Source organism: Pleuronectes platessa, chromosome 21 (genome assembly GCF_947347685.1).
Source record: "Pleuronectes platessa chromosome 21, fPlePla1.1, whole genome shotgun sequence".
Classification (NCBI taxonomy): Eukaryota; Metazoa; Chordata; class Actinopteri; order Pleuronectiformes; family Pleuronectidae; genus Pleuronectes; species Pleuronectes platessa.
Window position 1 is genome coordinate 18,860,086 of NC_070646.1, and position 21,901 is coordinate 18,881,986.

General features: G+C 40.8%; 1 protein-coding gene across 1 annotated transcript in view; it reads right to left on the reverse strand.

The window, feature by feature from the left end:
- The window catches only part of atp6v0a1b (ATPase H+ transporting V0 subunit a1b), a 31,305-nt gene extending 10,760 nt beyond the window's left edge, over positions 1-20,545 (reverse strand). Inside the window, exons 1-19 of the mRNA XM_053413754.1 lie at positions 20,495-20,545; positions 17,962-18,118; positions 17,642-17,720; positions 17,297-17,394; positions 17,033-17,161; positions 16,581-16,663; positions 15,794-15,920; positions 15,532-15,614; positions 14,343-14,436; positions 12,946-13,158; positions 12,265-12,415; positions 11,431-11,570; positions 11,156-11,319; positions 10,675-10,765; positions 10,144-10,262; positions 9,430-9,646; positions 7,853-7,960; positions 6,801-7,001; positions 5,626-5,643 (exon numbers count right to left, since the gene is read on the reverse strand). Of these exons, the coding sequence (XP_053269729.1) occupies positions 5,626-5,643; positions 6,801-7,001; positions 7,853-7,960; positions 9,430-9,646; positions 10,144-10,262; positions 10,675-10,765; positions 11,156-11,319; positions 11,431-11,570; positions 12,265-12,415; positions 12,946-13,158; positions 14,343-14,436; positions 15,532-15,614; positions 15,794-15,920; positions 16,581-16,663; positions 17,033-17,161; positions 17,297-17,394; positions 17,642-17,720; positions 17,962-18,078 (2,232 nt within the window). The 5' untranslated portion in view covers positions 18,079-18,118; positions 20,495-20,545. The remainder of the gene's footprint in view (positions 1-5,625; positions 5,644-6,800; positions 7,002-7,852; positions 7,961-9,429; positions 9,647-10,143; positions 10,263-10,674; positions 10,766-11,155; positions 11,320-11,430; positions 11,571-12,264; positions 12,416-12,945; positions 13,159-14,342; positions 14,437-15,531; positions 15,615-15,793; positions 15,921-16,580; positions 16,664-17,032; positions 17,162-17,296; positions 17,395-17,641; positions 17,721-17,961; positions 18,119-20,494) is intronic.
- Positions 20,546-21,901: the final 1,356 nt, after the last annotated feature.

Below are 21,901 nucleotides of genomic sequence, written 5' to 3' on the forward strand. Positions count from 1 at the left end.
TTTTATGAAATGCTGTGTTAGGCTAGCCACTCCTGGGAAGATTCACCACTGTTCCAAGTCTTCTCCATATGTGGATAATGGCTCTCACCGTGGTTCACTGAAGTCCCAAAGCTTTAGAAATGGCCCCATAACCCTTTCCAGACTGATGCATGTCAATTACTTTGTTTCTCATCTGTTTTAGAATTTCTTTAGATCGCGGCATGATGTGTTGTTTTTTGAGATCTTTTAGCCTACTTCACTTTGTCAGACAGGTTCTATTTAAGGGATTTCTTTATTCAACAGGTCTGGCAGTATTCAGGCCTGGGTGTGGCTAGTGAAATTGAATTCAGCTTTCCAAAATTTTTTGCTAATCACAATTCATTCATAATTTATCATGGGGGGCAATTACTTTTTCACATAGGGCCAGGTAGGTTTGGATAGCTTTTTTCCCTTAATAAATTAAATCATCATTTAAAAACTGCAATTTATATTTACTCGGGTTATCTTTGTCTAATATAAAATTTGGTTTAATGATCTGAAACATTTAAGTGTGACTAATATGCAAAAACATAAGAAACCAGGAAGGGGCAAATACTTTTTCACAGCACTATACATGGCTCCGTTTGTTAAGGTTCTCACATTCCATCTGGTGTTTCTGCTTATTCAGTCTGTTCATTGTCTATGTTTAAAGATGTTTCAGTATAAAGGAAACAGCATGTTTTTTTAAAATATTGAACGCAATAGTAAACATCCCCAAATAAAACTAAAAAGTACAATCTGCGTATGTATGTTTGTATAATCTTTAAAACTAAGGCTCAACCTTCTACTTGACATTGAGAAATTGTTATCAACCAGCTGTACCATCAGAATGTGGCCAATAATAACAATGAGCAGTGGAAATTACTTAAAATGGAAATCGTGATATCAACTCAAAGGTCTAAAGACCGTGTAAACCAAACACAGTAATTTGTCTCCTAACATGCTATCAGTAAGTGATTACAGAAAACGTGTGGAAGGAATGGGATCTATCTAGTCCGGAATTGTGAAGTTTGATCGTTTTACATGAATTCCTTGTTTCCTGATTTTTAAGAGAGTCTGGGCAGTTGATCGAACAACATCATCATATATTTTATTGGTTAACATGATGAAATGGGGTCCTCATTAGCAAAGCCTGCCCCCCAAACTATTTAAGAGCTAGAGCCCCGCAGCATCAATGGTTCTCTCTCGCCACAGTTCTGAGGCTTGAAGCACCTGCACTGAAGCACACATGCAGGTGATGAGTTCAAGTACGACGAAATGAAGCTTTGAACAGACGACAGTGCAATTAAACACAACACTGATGATTACTTTTAAAGATATCAGTGTAATTAAAATAAATATGATCAAAAAACAGTTCAACAGCCCGCATTGCTTTAGTAAATTGACAAACTGTGTACACTGGGAGACTGTAGCTTGGTTGTACTCTCTGTTTGAGTTTTTCAAAAGCAACTCTAGGCAGCGGCCTGCCCAGGGGCCACGGAAGCCACGCCCGGTTAAGGAGCAGCCGAATACTGCTGATTCTTTTAAGCAATCAAATTTGTCTGGGTGGTTGATAACACAATGCTCTGTGTTGTTACAAACTCAGAAAATATATTTTGAATTGCTTTAAACGGCCTTTAGGAGTGCCTTCTTTGACCTTTGACCGTTGGCTGATCCTCCAAGCAGAAAACAAAGAGCAAATATGTCAGGCTTGTTGGAGTTTTTTCCTTCTTTCCCCTGAACAGGATCACAGTGCAGGGACTTGTTTGTGTATTGTAAAGCCAACAGAGTTCCTCCGTTCTCTCCATCCTGGAGCAAGACAAGCCTTTCCTGTACGAAGTGGGCTGAGAGTGGAGGAAACATGGGAGTCTATTGCTCTACGTTGCCCCTGTTGGGTTTGGCTTGGCCCTGGTCTGGTTTCCTCTTTCCATGCTTCTCTTTTGTCCTTGGACTCATGAAACGGAGTTCAAGGAAGCAGTGCTCATTGTTTCCATTCAAAGGCGATCTGAGTCAAGTGGCTAATGAAAACAACGCATACATGCTGTAATGGCAAAATAGAGGGAAGCACTGTTTAGGAATGTTGTCATTAAATATTTCAACTGTGTAGAGTCACGTGATTTCGTAGCATATAGTTATAATGTAGAACAACGCCCTGTTACCTGCCGGCCCCATGTTGCCCCCCACATTTAACAGTCCTAAGCGTTTGTTTTTTTTATTGCAATTACAGGGAGTGTCGCACGCGGTGCAGAAAGAGGCAATATTGGTGCTGTCACTGAAATAACACAAGCAAAAGCCTAGGGTCAAAGAAATAAAGCTTGCAAGCGCCTTATCCTCTGAAACACTCCACTATGGCTGCATGGCCCAGTGGATAGAAACAACCTTTTTTTACAGGGCTTTTCTGTCTCCTTAGTGGTCTTTTCTAACTTCCTGTCATTCAGGGTGCACATGAGAGCGTATTGCGTACGTGTTTCCTGAACTGGACTCCCTCGCCAGTCATTGTTCATAATCCCCCTGCAGTCATCAGCTCTGTCCCATCACACAGTAAAACCTCTAGTCTTGCAGCTCATTAACTCCTCATTAACTTGAGGATACACAAGCTGCTCCTGGCAGACCCTGCATGATCCTGTTAGTGGCGGGTCCCAGTGACAGAGATTGCTTCTCTACAGCTATACATGCAAAATTCTGCATTGCAACTTTGACTTTGCAATCGTTTAGGCCGACACACACAACATTACAAAAACAGTTTGTGTTTCTGACAGATGAGCTATTTCTGGACCACCGCCCCCCATCCCCACAGTTTGGTGACTTGATGTGCAGTCGCCTACGTCAGTTCCACATCTGGCTACTGGATTACTGCGGGAACAGAGATATCGCCTTTGTTGACCCGTTTTTTATAACGACCTCGGCTTTTCTTTTTTTTTTTTTAAACAGATGGCTTCCATCCTTCCCAGGAACGCTCACACCTTTTATCAACAAACACTGAACTGTACTGCATTCCTCTAAGGCTTCTTGCTGATAGTCAGACCAGCCTCCTTCTTCAGCCTTCACTTCATTTTTCTGTTTCAAATGACGACAGCTTAACCAGTAGTGTGGATTTGTTGATACCAAGTCCTATTGCTGTAGGTGGTCTAGTGGCAGAAACTTGGACTATGGGCAGAGAAGGTCTCTGGTTCGTCTCTGGTTCGACTCCACGGAGAGACAACAAAAGATGAACCTGGATTGATCTGTCCAAAAATCCAAGAGTCTTCCTACCCTGTCTAGTGCCCCTGAGCAAGGCACCTTACTCCCCCAACATCTGCTCCCCGAGCGCTGTACATGGCTGCTCACTGCTCTGTCTGTACTGCACCAGATGGGTCAAAAGCAGAGATTAAATTTCCCTACGTGCATGAGTGTGCCTTTGCATGACTGTGCATGTGTTTGGGACGAATAAATGCATCTTAACTGAACAAATTATTAACTACTGACCAGGATTTATTGTCACTAAATTATGATCAAGTTTACTCCCTCCCTAAGCATCTTTCTGCAGCTTCAGAGTCAGAGAACGAACGATCCTGTGACTATTTTAAATCATTTTATTTCTTCTGGTCACCTGTTTGAAAATAAAATAATATTTAAGTCGACTGATTCTCACTTCAACAGTTCTCTGGAGATATTTGAAGCCTTGGCTTTGTCTAAAAAAGGCTACTGGAGCAGACCTTTTGAGTGCAAGACTGGCGGCACTTTCCGATTTATAACTTATAGTAATATAAATAACACATACCTTTAATTTAAAATAAGAGAATATTCCTTCAGTGTAGAAAGCAGCATATGTGGTGCATCTATAAAGCAGTGACACCAGCTACCAAAACCGTTAACCTTTAACCTCTCATGCTTAACTAATCAATAGCCACTTTCTATCTGAGCATTACATTTTACACCCCCATCTGTCTGGTTTCAGATCTACACATCTACACTGTGGCTGATAGAGGAGGAATAACTCAGCAGCCAAGATATGGATACAAATATCCACAGTCCTGCCTCAGTATTAAAGGCAACAGGAACTAAATACACCAACACAAACCCACTGACACCAGTGCAGGTGCAGTCTGCTGAGCTCTCATTACTTTACTGATGAAGCAAAGGTAATTTCTAATTAATTAACAACACAACACTATTGATCTATCTGAAGTTAGGGAAAGCTGTACAGTTAGTAAATACATGGGCATATTGGATTGCCTTCCTTTAGCGTAATGTGACTATTGGTGTACAATCATAACCGAGGGATCCCTCCTGTGATTAAAGTAAGGCTAGTTAAACTAGCTCAAGATTGGTGATAAGCCTGACAGTGCAACCCCCAACAACCCCGCCCCTTAAGTCAGGGTGAGAACATTTGGTTAATTGGTTAAAATTGTATTATGTAAAGAGCATACTCTCGAACTAACCAAACAGGCACAGACAAAGATTCCTCCATTTATTATTAGGATGGCTAGTATATTAACTCAGTGATGTCTCTAACACGTCAAACACAACAAACTACGGTTGGAATGTGTCGGTGTCCATGTAGTCTGCCATGTCTCTCTGCCAAATCTCATTATTACTAATAAGACCCGGATTGGAAAAATATTCCTGATACTTTAATCTCACACCCGTTCATACTGTGACTTGCTTCTGAACTGACTTGAAGGACCCATCGTATGCCCATTTGACCACAGTTGATATGGTTCCTTGGGGTCTTAATGAAATATCTGTAACATATTTTGGTCAAAATGCCACAAGGATCATTTAAAACAGCACCCTTTTTACCCTGTTTAAAACAGCCCTCCTCAGATTGACCTGTTTTGAGTGCCCCGCCCCCCTCCTCCCTCCTTCTCAGATACAAGCGCCCAGATGTTTAGCTATCCATTACCTCTGTAGAAATATGGCTACTGGAGACTAAGATACAATCTTGCAACGATATCGTTTTGAACCAGAGTCAGGTGAGCCGAAGCCTGGCTGCGAGAACCCCAGTGTGGAAGGATGCTGCGCCAGCTCCAGCTCCCACTGCAGGGCTGCGCTGGGGAGCTGGGGCTCTCAGCCAGGCATCAGCCCCGGGAGAGGGTGGAGCGCGAGCCCGAAGCGCGAGCCCGGCTAGCGTTTGCTCCCGTTAAATCGCGAGTTAACCCTAGCCGGGGAGCCGGGCCGTCTCTCCCCAGAGCCGGTGAGATGAAGTTAGCCAGGCTCCCTACATGGGCATGGTTGGAACATGACATATTTTTCGGTCGTAACCCCATTCGACGCCATCTAGCGTATCGTTTCTGACAGAGGAACCACAACAAATCGCGGGAGTGGTTTTTTTCTAGAGTTTTTGGGACGGTAGACATGCCAGATACCCAAATTAACGTGTAGAAGCACTACAAAAGTGAAATTTTCATATGTCCTCTTTAAGTGAATTCGTCGACAGCTCTCTAGAGGTTACCCCATCAGTTAGTTTCTCACTGATGTCTTTGCTTGTAAAAAATATGATTTTTGCAATGTTATTAATTGTTTTCACAATTTTTTCACAAGTTCAATTCTCGTGTCTTGTTTCCATAAATTACAGTCAGGAAAAATCACAATCAGATCAAGACAGCATCCAGGCATGCTGAAAAAATACCAAAATCAGGTTCTTACCGGCTCCTCCTCTGATTGCTTGAAAATAAATGAGAGTCAAAGATTAGTGGCAAAATTCAGGCACTTCATCAGTCCAGATGTTTCCATCCTCCTTCTGGATCATTGTTATGAAGTTTCTTTCCACTAGACTCTGAAGTTCTAACATTGTACGAGATTGTTCGAGATTAAGGGTCAGATTTGGACCACGTGGTTGGGTAAATAATAATAATAATAATAAAAGAACTTTCATTATGGACAGGCTCAGATTTCTTTCCCACAAGATGCCACAGTGCATTATAAGGATTTCCGTGGAAGTATGGATAAGTCTGAGTGCCAGAACTCATACACCCAACACCTTGAACAAGGTGCTACTCTTAAACCAATGATTATAAGTTAAAAGGTCAGTGTTTGTGCATGATAATACACAATAATACAAACACAAGTGATACAAGTGTGGGTTCTTTAAGATGAACCAATATTAATCGAATGTATGTGGATGTTAACAATTTCTGTGGCCCAGCCTGATAATGTTACAGTTATTATTGCTCTGAACATTATGTAATATCAAATTCCATCACCCAGTTGATAAGTCATGGCTCCACGGAATATTATACAGTTGGAACAATGATAACAAATTATAGACTTCACAGTTATGCAATATGTTTACCATAAAGAGATTTATTATGCTGGTCAACTGTGAGAATATAAACCTCTAAGTAACAGAAGGAAAAACTGGGAGGTGTTTTCAGAATTCAGATATTCCACTTTGTTTGTGTTACTGAAATGGAAAATCCATCTCTTATCAGCTCTGGTCCATTCCAGCCTTGCCTTTCCCTCTAAGGCCCACATCTCTGCCCTCTCCCCTTCCAACCCAGGAAAGACTGTTCTCTCATATGAAGATACAACAGACAGCTGGTGAATGGGCGGGGACAGACAATTTATTTTTACTTTTTACTTTTAACCCTTTAACCAAGACTACAAGTTAGACCAAAAAGAAGTAAGTGTACAACAACAAAACACACAATTTAGTCTGAAAGATATATCTACTCTTTTACTGCAACAGGCAGTCTGATACAGTAAATCCAAGTAGTAAAGGCATATAGTTGGTATAATAATCCAACAAAAAAATGAAATCATACATAATAAATGCCTGGAAAAGGGTTTAATCTAAATTTGTTAATATTTAATGGACTCACCTCTTCTCCCTCCTCTGAGTGCTGGGAGAGGTGGTCGTGATCCATGATGCCAGCCTCATCCTCCGTAGGCCCGTTACCCACCCGGACACCTCCGAACTTCTGTGTGCCCTGTTGGGTGAGCCCGGTGCATGATGAGGACACGCCTGTTTGCTCTAAAGACTGCTCTAGATTCTCTGCAGGGGTTTCTTCCCTCTTCTGCGACTAGATACAAAAGCCACAGTGTCTAGCTTAAAGCAAGCCTTAGATAGAATTTTATCATCATAATTTGCTTGCATTTTTCTAGTCAAACAGGACACCCGGTACTGTGAGCGAAGGCTTTCATTCCAAAATGAAATATATCCAACAGCTATACGATAATAGGAATGATGTATGAATGGTTCAAGTACGACTGTTTCATACAAATTTACTGTTCAGTTCATAAACGGTATAATCAATAAAACAGTAACCTCTCCTGCCCTAAATATAGTTCTTCAGATGTGGATTAAGCTGCTTGATCGTGTATCATTCCAGCAAATAATGTTGACTAATGTTACAAGTTTTGGAAAAGAATAACTTTTGATGCATTAAATTGATCTACAATCTAGTGCAAAAGCTTACATTTGATAAAGTTAATAATTCCATTCAACAGAGAAATGTTCCTATGGATTTGACCACAACTCTTGTGAACAGGTACGTGTCTTCTTTCGGATGGGACTGCAGCACTTTGAAGTGTTACACAACAAGGTGCAGCCCCAGAGTGCTATATTTCACATTCCATGGTTAAACAGGTTTTTGTTGGATACATAGCATTTGGACAGAAACTTGCCAAGAATAAAGACTAAAATGGCAGATCACACACTGTAAGGGTGTTCAGTTTCAAATTTCCTTTCAAAACATATTTTCTTCCAAGGCAGGCTTTAAGCAGTTCTCATGGCAACACAACCAACCACATAACACGATACAATATGCATTGAAATGAATGGCAGAATAGGGAAAAAGGGTTATATCAAAGGTTATAACTTTTACTCATCAAAGGTGGCATTAAGGTCATAGGGGGGGTCAGATCCACATACCAGTTGCATTTTCCTCAGGTGCTGACGCCGAAGCACCATTGTTTTCACAATCAGCATACAGGGTACACATGCAAGGGCAATCAGCACCAACAAAATCTGGATCCCCATCTACAGATTTAAACAGAGAGAGGTTAACAAGGTGTTGATGTGTAGCAGTTAGCAGAAGAATCCTAAACCAGGCCTGAGTCCCTCCTCCCTCTCACTGGTAGTACACACACACCAAGGAACTGTTATACTCTGCTTCCTTACAGTCAAGGTTCTTGTCACAGTTATATGTAATGTGCTGATAACGAATGTAGCAGATGTCGCAGTTCCTGGCGATTTCCATCTACAACTTCATCTCACAAACGAGGAGGAAATTAATACTAGCCACATATATTGTTAGCAGGACTGAGCGGATGTGAACCTCTGGGATAAACCTCCTTATGGATGACCTTCACAATCTGCTCTCCCAATGGCTGCTTTAAACAAAGAAAACAATATTTCCTTGATATAGGAGAAACCTTAAGGTCCATTGTTCCAATAGCCAATTACAGTACAGAAAAAAGTCTCTCCATCCTAACCAATCAAATCAAGAACAGGCAGCTGATTTCCCAAATAGGCACAGTAGGGAGTTTTTTAATCACAAGCCTGACAGGCAGAAGTGAGCATATCATTTGTCAGCAAAGACAGCGTCACAACAACCTAAACAGTACCTAAAAAGTATCGTTGTGGATGAAAATAGCATTCAGGAAATAGTCACTAACAGCCCTTTAACGTAACATGGATGAGACACAGGGCTAAGTGAGACGTAGTCCTGCTTGGAGATAGGGTCGTTAACCAGTTTGCATTTTTGGAGCATTTCTTTTAGTTCCCTCTAAGAGCTAAGACGACCATTTTCTGGTCAAACCGAATTTAATAGTTCTTGCAATAAAGTATAATTCTCAAAATTGTCTGAGTATATCTGGCCTTTACAATACATAAGGATTCAAGGATGAGTGGTTGGTTTGGAAAAAATATATATAATGTTTAACCTCTGCAGAGAGTAAACCACATTAGATACAAAGAGGTTAGGCTACTCGTAACTGTGATTGAATCTGCATCCTCCACAGCATGATGAAAAAATGTCTATAATTTAGCCATCATCACCCATACTGTCATCTGGTGAGCTTGATATGTAGATTGGTAAAAACATTGCTATGCAAGTTCCTTGATAGAGTTTCCCTTTGGCACTATAGTGTTAACTTACATCTTATGTCCTGTAGTAGAGCTAAAACAATGAAAACTACTGTCCCAATGTTTTGTGGTGGAACTGTAGATCTCGCTAGCAGAATAAAGGTTATTAGAGTAATTTGAAATACTGTTCTTTCACTGTCCTGAGAAAAAACATGTGAGTGCCAATTACTTCTACAGAAAGAAGCATCAATTCACAAACTCCCTGCCAGATCAACTCTGCTGTTCTTTGATCGCGCCTTGTCATTTTGTGGACTTGTTTCATGAGCTACTCTGCACCGCTCGACAAGTGTTCAACCATGTTAGTGTGAGAGGGAGAGGCAGGAAGCTGGGAGAAGCAGAGGGGTGGATGAGGAATGGAGCACCTGTCCCCTGTACAGGGGCTTGTTGGTAGGGTCATTGTAGTTAAAGAGACACATGTTGATGAAGTGGATGAGCAGGCTGGGAGCATCCTTGGAAGTAAAGGCGTCATATGCCGTCCACTTGTAGAAGACCAACAGGGCAAGGTATCCAAACAGGCTGAACATGAAGACGATCTCTGGGATGAAGCCTAGAAAGATGTTCAGTGGCTTCTTGAAGTACCTGTAAGAGCAGTGAAGACATTAAACACATCACACAGACAAAACACATCTGTTACAAACTCCATTTGGGTTTTTCTCCTACTCCTTTTTCTCGAGCGTTTTCTCCATTTCATGCGTGTGTATGTAGATAGATAGATGGATGGCAAAGCGTTTTATTCAGGCAAAAAACAGGCTTATCTGCGAGCACCTCGCTTTTCCACATTGTTAAATTCTACGTCGTGTTGAGTTTATCTGGTTGACAGCTAAAAAACAACCCTGTCACAGAGACAAACACAGGGGTCTCCTGCTTATTTTCATTTTTTTGCATCTGTCACATGTTAGAAGTGTCATCACCCTCTCCAGAGGCTCTCACTCGGACATTTGACAAACACACACACACACACACACACACACACACACACACACACACACACACACACACACACACACACACACACACACAAGTAGTAGAATGACACTGAGTCAACATTCAGTGTTATCCCTGAGTGTAGCACTTACAGGTGGTTGAAGAGACTGAGAGACACTCCAAACAGCATGTGGATGACACCCAGGATCACAGACATCTTCATTTTGAAAGAGTTGAGGAATGTCAGCTTGTTGGTGGCAAGATTCCAGATCTGCAGAGACCAAACAACAGGGTCACAACTGAGACCCAACGACGGCAATCTGTTCCGTTTTACTCCTCATTTCTATAAGCGTGCACTAGTATATCAACTGCATTATTTGTTCCATTATGTTTTCTACTGTTGCCACTCTGGTTTGGCTCTTTAATCTTTACATATCTTCAGTTCAGAACTCAAGAGGCCTTTTGGATGAGAGGTGAAACATCATCATGAAACACAAGCAAGTCAAGTTGCCTATGAACAGCTCCTACAGATACCATGACGTATGACTAAGAACCTTCACAGATAAGTTCACAACAAGAAAAACACTGAATATTTCTAGCCTTATCCTTTAAGCTTACAAACCAGTTTACAGCAGTGAAAATAACAGCCAGGTATTAATTTTGGTTGTTTTAGTGGGTTTTACCGGGTCGATTCCAAGCGGATAGGGCCCGTTGAACACACCAGGAACAACAGGGTCTAACTGTAGAACAGAATTTCCATCCAGGGTCGCAAATCTAGGACAGATCAAGATTATTCTCATGATATGCATTTTAGAAAACAGAACAGTTTACTACCTGAAACATCTACATACAATCATATGATTGTCAGACACATGTTATACTGTATGATGACAGAACAGGATGATACCTGAATTATATTAGTATTTTAGTATACATTGAATAGCTAGGTTGTATCTATAATGGTTTCAAACAATTAACATATTTCCAAGTAAGTTAAGATACTTCAACAAAATGTCATGCCATATATAAGGTGCGGTGTTCAACCTCATTTGTTCTTTGCTGGTAAAGAAACCGTTAATATATCATTAAATTAACTTGAGGTTTGTAATCAAGAATAAAGAACTTCTCAGACAGTATCAGTCCAAGCTGAGTTGGTAGACTTACGTCCAGTTAGCTCCTTTGGGGCTAAACATGGGCCTGACGCTCCATCCAGAGCCAAACATATTCAGTGACTTGGAGAAGCAGTCGTTGTAAATGAGGCCGGTGTAGATGGAGAAGAGCCCCATCAGGAGGATGATGTAGCGACCAGCAAACACCATGTTGAAAATCTACAGAGACACACAGCAACTTCATATGTTTAATGTTTCTAATATGTGCACTATGAGATTGAACTATGAATCTTTTTATCATTGGATTGATTGTTAACGTCTTTACTGCACCTCATTGTCACACTTCTGGGCGACGAGGCGACTCTCTCGGATGACCAGGTAGAGGGCAGCACAGGTCATCAGCGCACCGTGACCCATGTCACCAAACATCACCGCAAACAGGAAAGGGAAGGTAATGATGGTGTACGGAGCTGTAACAGGCAACAGACAGGATGAAGCCATTAGACTAAAAGATCTACAATAATCACTGATGAATGCTGAAGTTGACAAGCTGCTGGGAACTTAAGTGTTTTGCAGTTAAGGTCAAGCCTACTCCTTTTTTTGGGAATACAACTGACCAGCATTTTACACCCAAGGTAGTAAAGACAAGGACTGTTAACATATTAAATGCACATGTATAAAACTTGTATAACTCAATAATATATAATCATAATATTTGGAAAATTATATAATAGATGATGCACTGATAGAAAATGATGTGTCGAAAAAAATGGTACTGCATTATACATGAGGATGTGAGGAAGGTGAGAAAAGTATAAAAGTATAAAAATATTTTTCTAATGGTAAATTAAGCTATTGTACTATTTACAATGTATATTTTCATAACGCCATTGTCAATACAGCAACAGAGTCATGTTATGTTCACCACTCTACTGCTCTCGCACAAATGTATTTTTGATGCACTGATTATTTCTTGTCAGTTCTAGTTTTGTGCTATTTAATCACAGTGAAGCTCTGGTTTCATACAGATAGAGGTTTTTTGTACTTTGAGTTTCTGAAAGGCTTTTCAACAGTTGACCTGTTGACGGGGACAAGGGAAATTCAAATATGCACTATTGTGATGACTAATTAATTCAAACACAGACAAAGAAACTCCTGTTTGACCTGGATTGATCTCCCGGTAGTTCCCGATGCCATAGGCATCAACGATGTTCTGGAAGCCTGATGTGAACTTGTTGGTCTTGTTGAATGTAGGTGGAGTCTGCTTGGTCTGCATCCGGTTGAGGATGGATGGCACTGTGGAGCCACTCCTCTCCTGCCAAAAGAAGCCTCACATATCAATCACATATTCAATTCCAGACCTGAACATTTCCAGAGAAACCCAACAGTTCACAGAATGACCAAGCACTTTGGCAACTGTGGAGAGAAAAAACTCCCTCATTAACTGGAAGGAACCTCTAGCAGAACCAGACTCAATGTGGGCGGCCATCTGCCTCGACTGGCTGGTACTGTCCATGCTGTAGGTGTCCTAATCAGCTAGCTTCTAGAGATCTTCACAGTCTCAGACTTTACATTGTCTAATGTTGGAATTCAACCAAAAAACTGTATCCAGTCACTCGACTCAATCTGTGACCTGTGTTACCATTTGTGATGGGATCTTACTTACCTCCTCTGTGTGCAAATAATCATGCACATAATGTCTGTTTGCAAAGACCAATTATGTTTTAGTTTTTTTAAACCAGATTAAGTTAAGAGCCAGAGAGATGCTGGGATAAAGTTCCACCAATATAAAAGTACTCGACATAAGGGATGCACACAAACAAATACTCAACCAAAGTAACTCACCGTCCCTCTGCGCAGAGCAAACTGGATGGAGTCAAGGTCTGAGACGGGACACCACACCTCAGCGATCAGACACTTCTGGGTGACGTCGATGTTACAGAGGTTGAGCGTGTGGTAGATTGCCTTCATCTTCCTCACCTTGATGAACCACACCCGCATGGTCTTGGAGGCGGCCTGCAGCACTCGCTGACGGTGGTCCTCTGTTTGGTTCAGCACCTACAGGAACAGATTTGTTTTGTTACATTTCATTACATATCATTTATCTGACGCTTTTATCCAAAACGACTAACAATAACTACACTAACAATGTGGGTGTAACCCAGAACAGCAAGAATCATGTATTTCAGACTGTGGACACTGTTCAGTCAACACTGGATGTTTGGATGTTGTTAGGCCTGACAGTTCTAACAGCTGACCTGAGGTAAGGTGCAATGACAGCTATTATATTTTTTGGTATCGAGAGAAAATGTTGATTCACAATGAGAAAAAAGTCTATGACAATTCAATTTAATTCAATTTTATTTGTATAGCGTCAAATCATAATATACATTATCTCGAGGCACTTTACAAAGAAGGTCAAGACCTTAAAAGTGTTTTTATAGAGAATGACCAACACTTTGGCCACAGTGGACAGAAATAACTCCCTCATTAACTGTAAGAACCTCTAGAACCAGCCTCAGTGTGGGCAGCCATCTGCCTCGACCGGTTGGGGTGAGCAGAGAAAAATGGGGGGGGGGAGAGGAGGGATGGGTGGCACTGATCTTTGACCTCTTCACTATTGACCGCATCTGGCTGCACCCTTGGGATCTCTTCTCTGGATCAGAGTGTGAGCTGTATTTTTAAAAAGTATGGAATTTGGAATGTCAACTGTCCTTAGACTCATGGTCATGTTTGTACACATAACTCAATCTTCGTTGTCCTCCTGTGTAAGATGCTCTGTTGTAGTCTCTCTCAGGCTGGAGAAAGATCTGTCAAGCGGAACCAAGGCTTTTTTTCCAGGCTTAATAAGGGAAAAACTTAAGGAACCACTTTGAGACAGGACAAAGGTTTTTCACAGATAAACAGATAAACTGAGCAGGCTCCTGAACACAGACATCCTTCTGTGCAGAGTTAAATTAATTTATTTTGATTCGGTGGACAGCATTGTTACAAAGTCTACAAAGGCGCTTTGAAAGAAATATTAAATTAATAAAGTGAACTGCACTGCTGCTAATGTGACTCAAACAATAAACCGGCATTACTCCAAGGTTAACAAGCCTCACCCTACTTCGTTTTCATTTTCAAAACCCTTTTGAATTTATGTATGTGATTCCCGCCCCTCTTCTGATGTCACACTCTGCCTCACTTTGATACAATAATGCTGATGCGGAGGAAATGCTCCATTGCAGTGACAAACATACCATCTGGAGGTCGTCAATTCGGCTATTGACTCCAGCCAGCATCTCCTTCCTCTCCTGTGGGGTCTCTGGACAAGGGTAGAGGGAGGCGCGGAACCTGGAAATATACACCAGCCAACAGAGTCAAGCATGTGTCAACTTTATTCTCCCCACACAAGCTATATGTTAGTAATGTGTCATGTCTACTCCTGCACTGTGATACGACAGTCCAGCAAGCACACGCAGACAGTGCTGAATGTCGCCAAAGTGAACAGGGTGCTTGTGCTGGTTTGGACTTGGTTCAACTTGCGAAACTTTAAGAACCATTTAGCTTTTCCATGGACTAGAGCCGCCTTATAGAGACACTTTATTATGTCACCATCACTGTCTACGTCTATGATGTTGCAACACTTGTACCGACTGCAAGCCATGGTTGGGCAATTGGACGATTATACCATCTATCAGTGAATCGCTGGGTCCATCACCCGTTTTTTTGCCGCTTATATTTAAATATATACATATATGGCAGTTTTACCTTAATCTTGTTGAGGGTTAAGGGCAGATAATGTCACACATTGTTAAATCCTGTAACACAAACTGTGATTTGTGACTGGCCTTGGGACTGCCTTGGTGGAAAAGGAGTAACTATATCATTTTCGGACCACAATTTCATTTCACATGCTAACTTTTAATTTAGGGACTAGTATACATTCAACAACATCATAACATCAAGCAGCTCTTTTGCTTTTTGCCAACACACACTTTGCGGCTGACTGTTGTAAACACTACTGTGTCTAAGTGAAGCAAATACAGCATCACATAAACTGGCAAAAGGATTCAGCAAAATGATCCGGGGCAGAAAAAGAAAATTACATAAGCTGTAAATGTGGAGCCAGCTGATGTGCCCGACAACCTACAACATTAAATTAACTTCTACACACACTAGATACCGGTATCATCATCATTAACATCTGACACCAGAGGGAAGCAGTAACAGCCATCCCATCGGAGAGAGGTTAGTGCAATATATGTGTTCAATAATTCAGTATGGCCCTCGGCTGTTATAACAATTGATCTTATAGTATAAGACCTCTGTCTGTTGACCTCTACCCCTCCTGTGGCAGAATCTAGGAGGTTTGTCTGTGATCTAGGGCTTTACTTTCATCCTAAAATAGTATGAAGTAAAGGCAGGAAGACAGAATGTGACACCCACCCCTCACAGATTTTCTTCACCCTGTTCTTCAGCTGATCACCTTGGAAAAAGATGATGAACACCGATTTGTGGACTTGGTCTCCCTGTTGGAAAGAAAATGTATGAACAAATGTTGTGGTATATGTGTTTGATTCCAATATGCAAGTATTCAAGGTAGACATTTTCCTACATAAGTGTTTGCTACCTTGTACTTTTGTACAAGGACCATGCAATATTTCTACTCTCTTTACTCCTCTATGTCTTTTTTGTTTTGTATGCTGACCGTGGCTGGGTCCTCCAGGGGGTCCTCGATCTCTGCCTTCCTTAAAAAGACATTTCCACGACACACCCTCCACAGCATCCTCTCAAAGGTGGGAATCCTCTCCCTGCTGATCACTCCAGCCACAAACCTGTAAAAAGTGCATGCAAAACTGAGTACACTATTATATATATAATACTTTTGTAATTTGTTTTATTATTTAGTCCTTGCTAGCTAAATGGCCTAAATGGATACTTGATGATACTTGAAAGACAGATTATAACACCAAACTCAGCCACAATTGTGGCTCACTTACAGAGCCCAACGCTATTGACTCACATTTATATCATGTGTGCAAAAGATTTCTATGAAATTTCCTTTTCACTTAGCCTCCAGGGCTGTCCCCATAAATCAGCTGAATACCTGATTGACAGGTTTTGTTCCAGAAAAAATATCTGAGATGATAAGTAATTGTACTTATCATCTCAGATAAGTACAATGACTTATCAGTCTGCATTTCTGACAAAGTATTAAAATACTTTGGATATGTAGAGTTTGATGTGATTATTTGGTTGCTCTAATCATTCTAATCTGATAGTCTGCTGAGGGACAATAATTCAATTAAGTAAACTGGACAAGTCTTTAATTCAATCAACAAAAACCATCCCGTGATTTAAGCCAGGGACATGTTTATAGATGACTGCAGTCAAAATACAGTTAACTTTTATGTGTTGCCATTCAGGTGAGTTAATATTTGGCCAAAAAATAAATAGTGTTTGTTAAAGAATACGATGCAGTCCTCATGCTTTACCCCAGTCTGAGAGGGGCCCCGCGACCCCCCTCATTGGCCTCCATCAGAGATGATGACTCCTCCAGCAGGTTGGGATCCTCCATCTGTCAAAGACAGATCAGAAAGGCCACATTTACTAAAGCATATACTGTACATTTATATAGTATATGTATTCTGACATAATGGTTGTGGCACTATTCTTTAATATTCAACTAATAATAAAACTGATGTACAACTTTCAATGAACCAGGCTCACTGATGGTGTGGACATATAAATGCGTATAAAAGAACATCAACTGAATCATTTTATGAACTCCTGGTCATATGGTGCAGTGTGTGTGTGTGTGTGTGTGTGTGTGTGTGTGTGTGTGTGTGTGTGTGTGTGTGTGTGTGTGTGGGTGTGGGTGTGTGTGTGTGTGTTTGTGAGAGAGAGAGAGACAGAGAGAGAGAGAGAGAGAGAGAGAGAGACAAACCTCATCAAAGAACTGCTGTGTTCGACGAAGGATGTGTTTGAGCTCTGTCAGCTCCAGGAAGTTCTTCTTCAGGGCTTCCTGGTTGGTGTTGATCTCCTTCAGTTCATTCTCCAGCTTCTCAAAGGTGGCCTGCCAATAACAAAAAACAGACGCTCACTGTTAGAGATTTACAAAGAGCATTATGATACATTTTGTATGTATGTGCTTTAGGCTTCTGAATTTGTGAAACAACTAAGGCCTGGACTGAACATGGTGATTGTTTACCTCCAGATCGATCATGTCCCTGGGAAAAGGAACCTCTGGGTTTTCTCCAGTGTCCACAGTTGCGATGAGGGCCTTCTTTATCTCCTTCTCCACAAACCCTGTTCACCAGAAACAATTCACGTTTCAGCAAAATACCAAATTTTTCCAGAGAGGCTGATGAAATAATAAATAAGAGTAACTGACTTGATTGTAAAAACTCACTTGAGACAAACATAAACAAAATATATGAATCAAATTTATGTGGTCTTCATCTGACAGGAGGAGGAACAGGGGATCATACAGTTGAAGATGGGGCTGCACTATATCTTTGCTTGGGCCTTATGGTTAATAGGTCTCATTACTTACTCAGTTTCCTGTCCATCTCCTCACATCTCCTCACTTCATTCACGAACTTGCGCTGGAACACGTTTACATCTGGGTTCAGCTGCCGGTGGAAAGAGACAAGAAAAAAATTGTTTGGCACAATAACTGTAAAGATAGTTGGTAAACCACAAAAAGTGACCCAGGAAATGAACTCTAAACCCGTTTAAATACATGAATTAACGCATGTGTGATGTCAAATGTCAGCCACATGTCCTGTCTGACCTCACACTTCATTCCCCGACTTCAACGTAGATTATTTCTTTCTACAGACAAGATCATAACTTGAGAACATTTGTACTTACATCTCTAAACTGGACCATGCCCAGTTCTCCCAGCTCACTGACACAGCAGTAAGCGGCCTCTGACTGCAGAAAGAGCTGGGCCAGGGTCATCTCCTCGCTCCTGAACAGTTCCCCCATGATGACCACAACACTCCACCTCAGCTAGAATGAAAAAATGCTGCACACAGGGCGGGGACATACATAAACAGGAACTATTCGAAGTTTTTAATGTCAATAATTAGTACTGTAATGTTGTGTACTTTATTGTTGATTGCAGAACTGTACAACACAATATACTTTACTGTTTAAAAATTGCTATACTATAATATACTCTTCTGAACTATACTACACTATGACATTCTTCTATAATACACCACAAAATTAAATTTTACCATACGGTACTACTATGATTATTTTCTCTACTCCTCTATACTATAATAATATAAGCTTTTATACTACACTGATACACTATATTATGTTATAATATTCTATATGATGCTTTCGATAATATAGTTAGCGATACTATTTCATATACAATATTACTGCTACTCTATAATTGATCTACTATACTTTACTATTCAATACTGTAATCTTCTACACAATACGATATTACTGTTCTATTCTATTATACCATATCATAATGTACTCAAATATTGTACTATACTACAGTATACTACACTATATTGTTTAGGTAAGGGCAAAACAATAAAGTTGAAGTATGATAATTGTATTCCACACTATTATGTTCCACTACACTGTACAATATAGTGTTGACTTTAGTCGGTGAATTATCAATCTACCAATGATTTTCTTTAGTAACAGATTCATATTTTGTGCATAAAATGTCAGCGTCTAAGACCCACACAGGCCTCAAACCCCCTTGTTTGCTCTTTTTGTTTCTCACCCAATGTGCTTGAAATTAAATTGTTGCAATTTGTCTGAAAAGTATTGATTAAATCCAGGAGCTCGATTTTCCTTCAAATATAAATTCCTGACCTAAAAGGTTCTCTTTTATCAGATGTCTATTCAAATGTCCTGTGAAAAACTGAAGTGACACAAGTGATCAAATTACATTTGAAACAATTGCTTCTCAATCAAATCAAAATATCTCTAATAAACTTGATGACCCTACCAACAAGTGAATACCGCCATGATTGTTCTATCCCTGCAGAACAGAAATATTGTACAGTACAGTTACATGGTAACAAAGGTTGATGTAAGGTTAATATCCATTCAATGCACATGATGATTGCTATGTGATGAAATTGTAAATGGACTGTAGCGCTTTTCTAGACTTATCGACAATTGAAAGCACTTTACACTGCAAGTCATTCACCAAGTCACACACATTCAAGCAGCATTATTTCCTGCAGCACTTTTTCTGTCACACACCGTTCACACTGCCAGCAAAGCCATCAGTGACACTTTGGTGATACTGTGTCTTGCCAAAGGGATGCAAATTTAGAGGGATCAAACCACCACCCTTCTGGTTAATGACCAGAAGGTCATTAACAAATTCACTCTTCCTCCTAAACCATGATTATGACTATGATGATTATGTTTACTTGTGACAAAAATACACTCATCGATTGAATAGAGTGACATCATCTGTCATGTCATTGTGCAACCTCCGGCTGCTTAATCATACATTGAATCTTGAATATGTTGGCTCCATGGCGATGCAAGCCTTTAAAATAATAGCTCATACATCCCCATGACATGAAAAAACAACAACAATATGAAAACAACGCATTCAAAGCCCCAGATCAGCACAGGCCTAAAGAGCAGATAATTCCCAGTGTGGCAGCATCCCTCCTCATCCTCCTCCTCTTCTCCCTTTCCCCCCTCCTCCTCCTCCTCCTCCCCCTTCTTCCCCTCTTCCTCCTCCTCTTCTTCTCTCTCTTCCTGCTGCGTTTCCTTCTTATCTTCCTCATTCTCTTCCTCCTGCTCTTCCTCCACTTCTTCCCCCTCTTCCTGCTGCTCTTCCTCCTGCTCTTCCTCCTCTCCATCCTCCCCCTCCTCCTCCTGCTGATGCTGCATCTCTGCCCTTCACGGCTCAAGGACGCCATGATGCTGCTGGAGTCTGGCCTGCAGCTCTGTCAGCATCGCTTGCCTCCTCTCACGTTACCCAGTTTCATGAAGGACTCCCCATCATATAATACAGATATTAAATTATGATCAAATCATTACATTGTATTACTATACTCACAGCAATAGATCTAATGTCCCGATGTTTTTCTCCGTTATACACCAACAACGAGCCGCTGATCCGGTGATGGTGCGAACAGGCTGTCACGATCTGAGCTATTTATCAGAACGGAAACGACTCGTTTCATTCGAATAACACATATATGATTTGTATCCTTTGAGATTTGTCAGATTATCATCATCATCATCATCGCCGTCGTACTCGCAGAAAACACGTTAGGATTTCATGGTTCATTCATTCATTCCCACACCCACACACTAACAGCACATGTGGGTCTCCACATGAAGTCAGACGTCGGTTCAATAAGAAAACATGTGTTTAAATGTAAAACGTGTGTTGACTCACCTGTACTGTGTGCGGCCTTTTAGATGCTATGGTCCTCACTGTATCAAGCTGCACAGAGTCCACTGGCAACGTAACGGAAATCAAATCATTTCAAAATAAAAGCACAGCCTCTTCACACCACGGACGTCTTGTTCATTTCAAAAAGCATTTTCCGAAAATTATAATGATACTAATATGTTTAAAAGCTTCTTTCGAGGATTCCGTCATTTTCACCACCTTGATGTGTGTGTGTGTGTGTGTGTGTGTGTGTGTGTGTGTGTGTGTGTGTGTGTGTGTGTGTGTGTGTGTGTGTTAGTGTGTGTGTGTCTGTGTGTCTGTGTGTTTATGCATGTGTGTCTTTGATATTCTGCCAATATTCAGTTTGGAGATTCATTCCTTTACAGTCCCCACTATTTCAAGCTCTGATAAGATAACTACCATGAGAAATGTGTTTTTATTTAAATGCTTACAACTAATTTCTTGTCATTACCACCTTAAGTCAAGTGCTACCAAAACCCATTTTCTAAATGTCCTTACATAAGGTCTACCAGATGTGGTGGAACAGTCCACAACCGGCCAAGTGTTGAGTCAGTTCTAACAAGTTCCTGCTGAAATTTTCCTCTTACAAACAGACGCAGTAGAGTTTCAACCACTGTCGGTTCCACATGGTTCAGGGTTTAAACCAGGACACTGGCCAGCTGCCAGAGAGCAATTTTGGAAACATGGAACTCCCATAATGTACATAAATTACAGACGGCTTTTAAAAGATAGCTTTCTGCCTCGTTCCACGGTGCCATGTGGTTTTCATAGCTTGTATGCATCAGGCTGTTTTTTCCAAATGTTTTTTTACATCAGAAGACCATAGAGCAAAAGGCACCACTGAGATCCACTTGGAATAAAATGTGAGTGTAATGACTGAAAGGTCAACTTTGGAAAATGGTTTCCAAGGGAAATGACCCAAGACTACTACACTTAATCTTACACAATGAACCTTTAATTCTAATCATATGGAATGGAACTTGAGTTGTTATTTTTGATGAACATTTGTATTTATATGTATATGAATATATAAAGTAAAAATGTATGTTAGCTTTAACAACAAAGAAAATCTGTATCATATTGTTGTCAATCTTCCTCGTCTTCTTGCCTGGTGTCATCCATTTTAAATCAGGCCCTGCCTTCCATGTGATACAATTTGCTTTGCATGGATGGTAGAAATTAGTGGAAACAGGAACAGATCCTGCCTGACATTCCTCCTTCTGCTGTGCCTGAGCTTGTATACAAGCAGATCAGCACAGCTCTGTTCTAACTATTTAAACCACTCTGAGTGAGGCTAGACCAAGGGGGTGTGTCATTGAATCATCACAGGGCTGGGCCTTTTATTGTAGGTGGAGTTGCACTGATGTGCATGTGTGTCTATATGGGGAG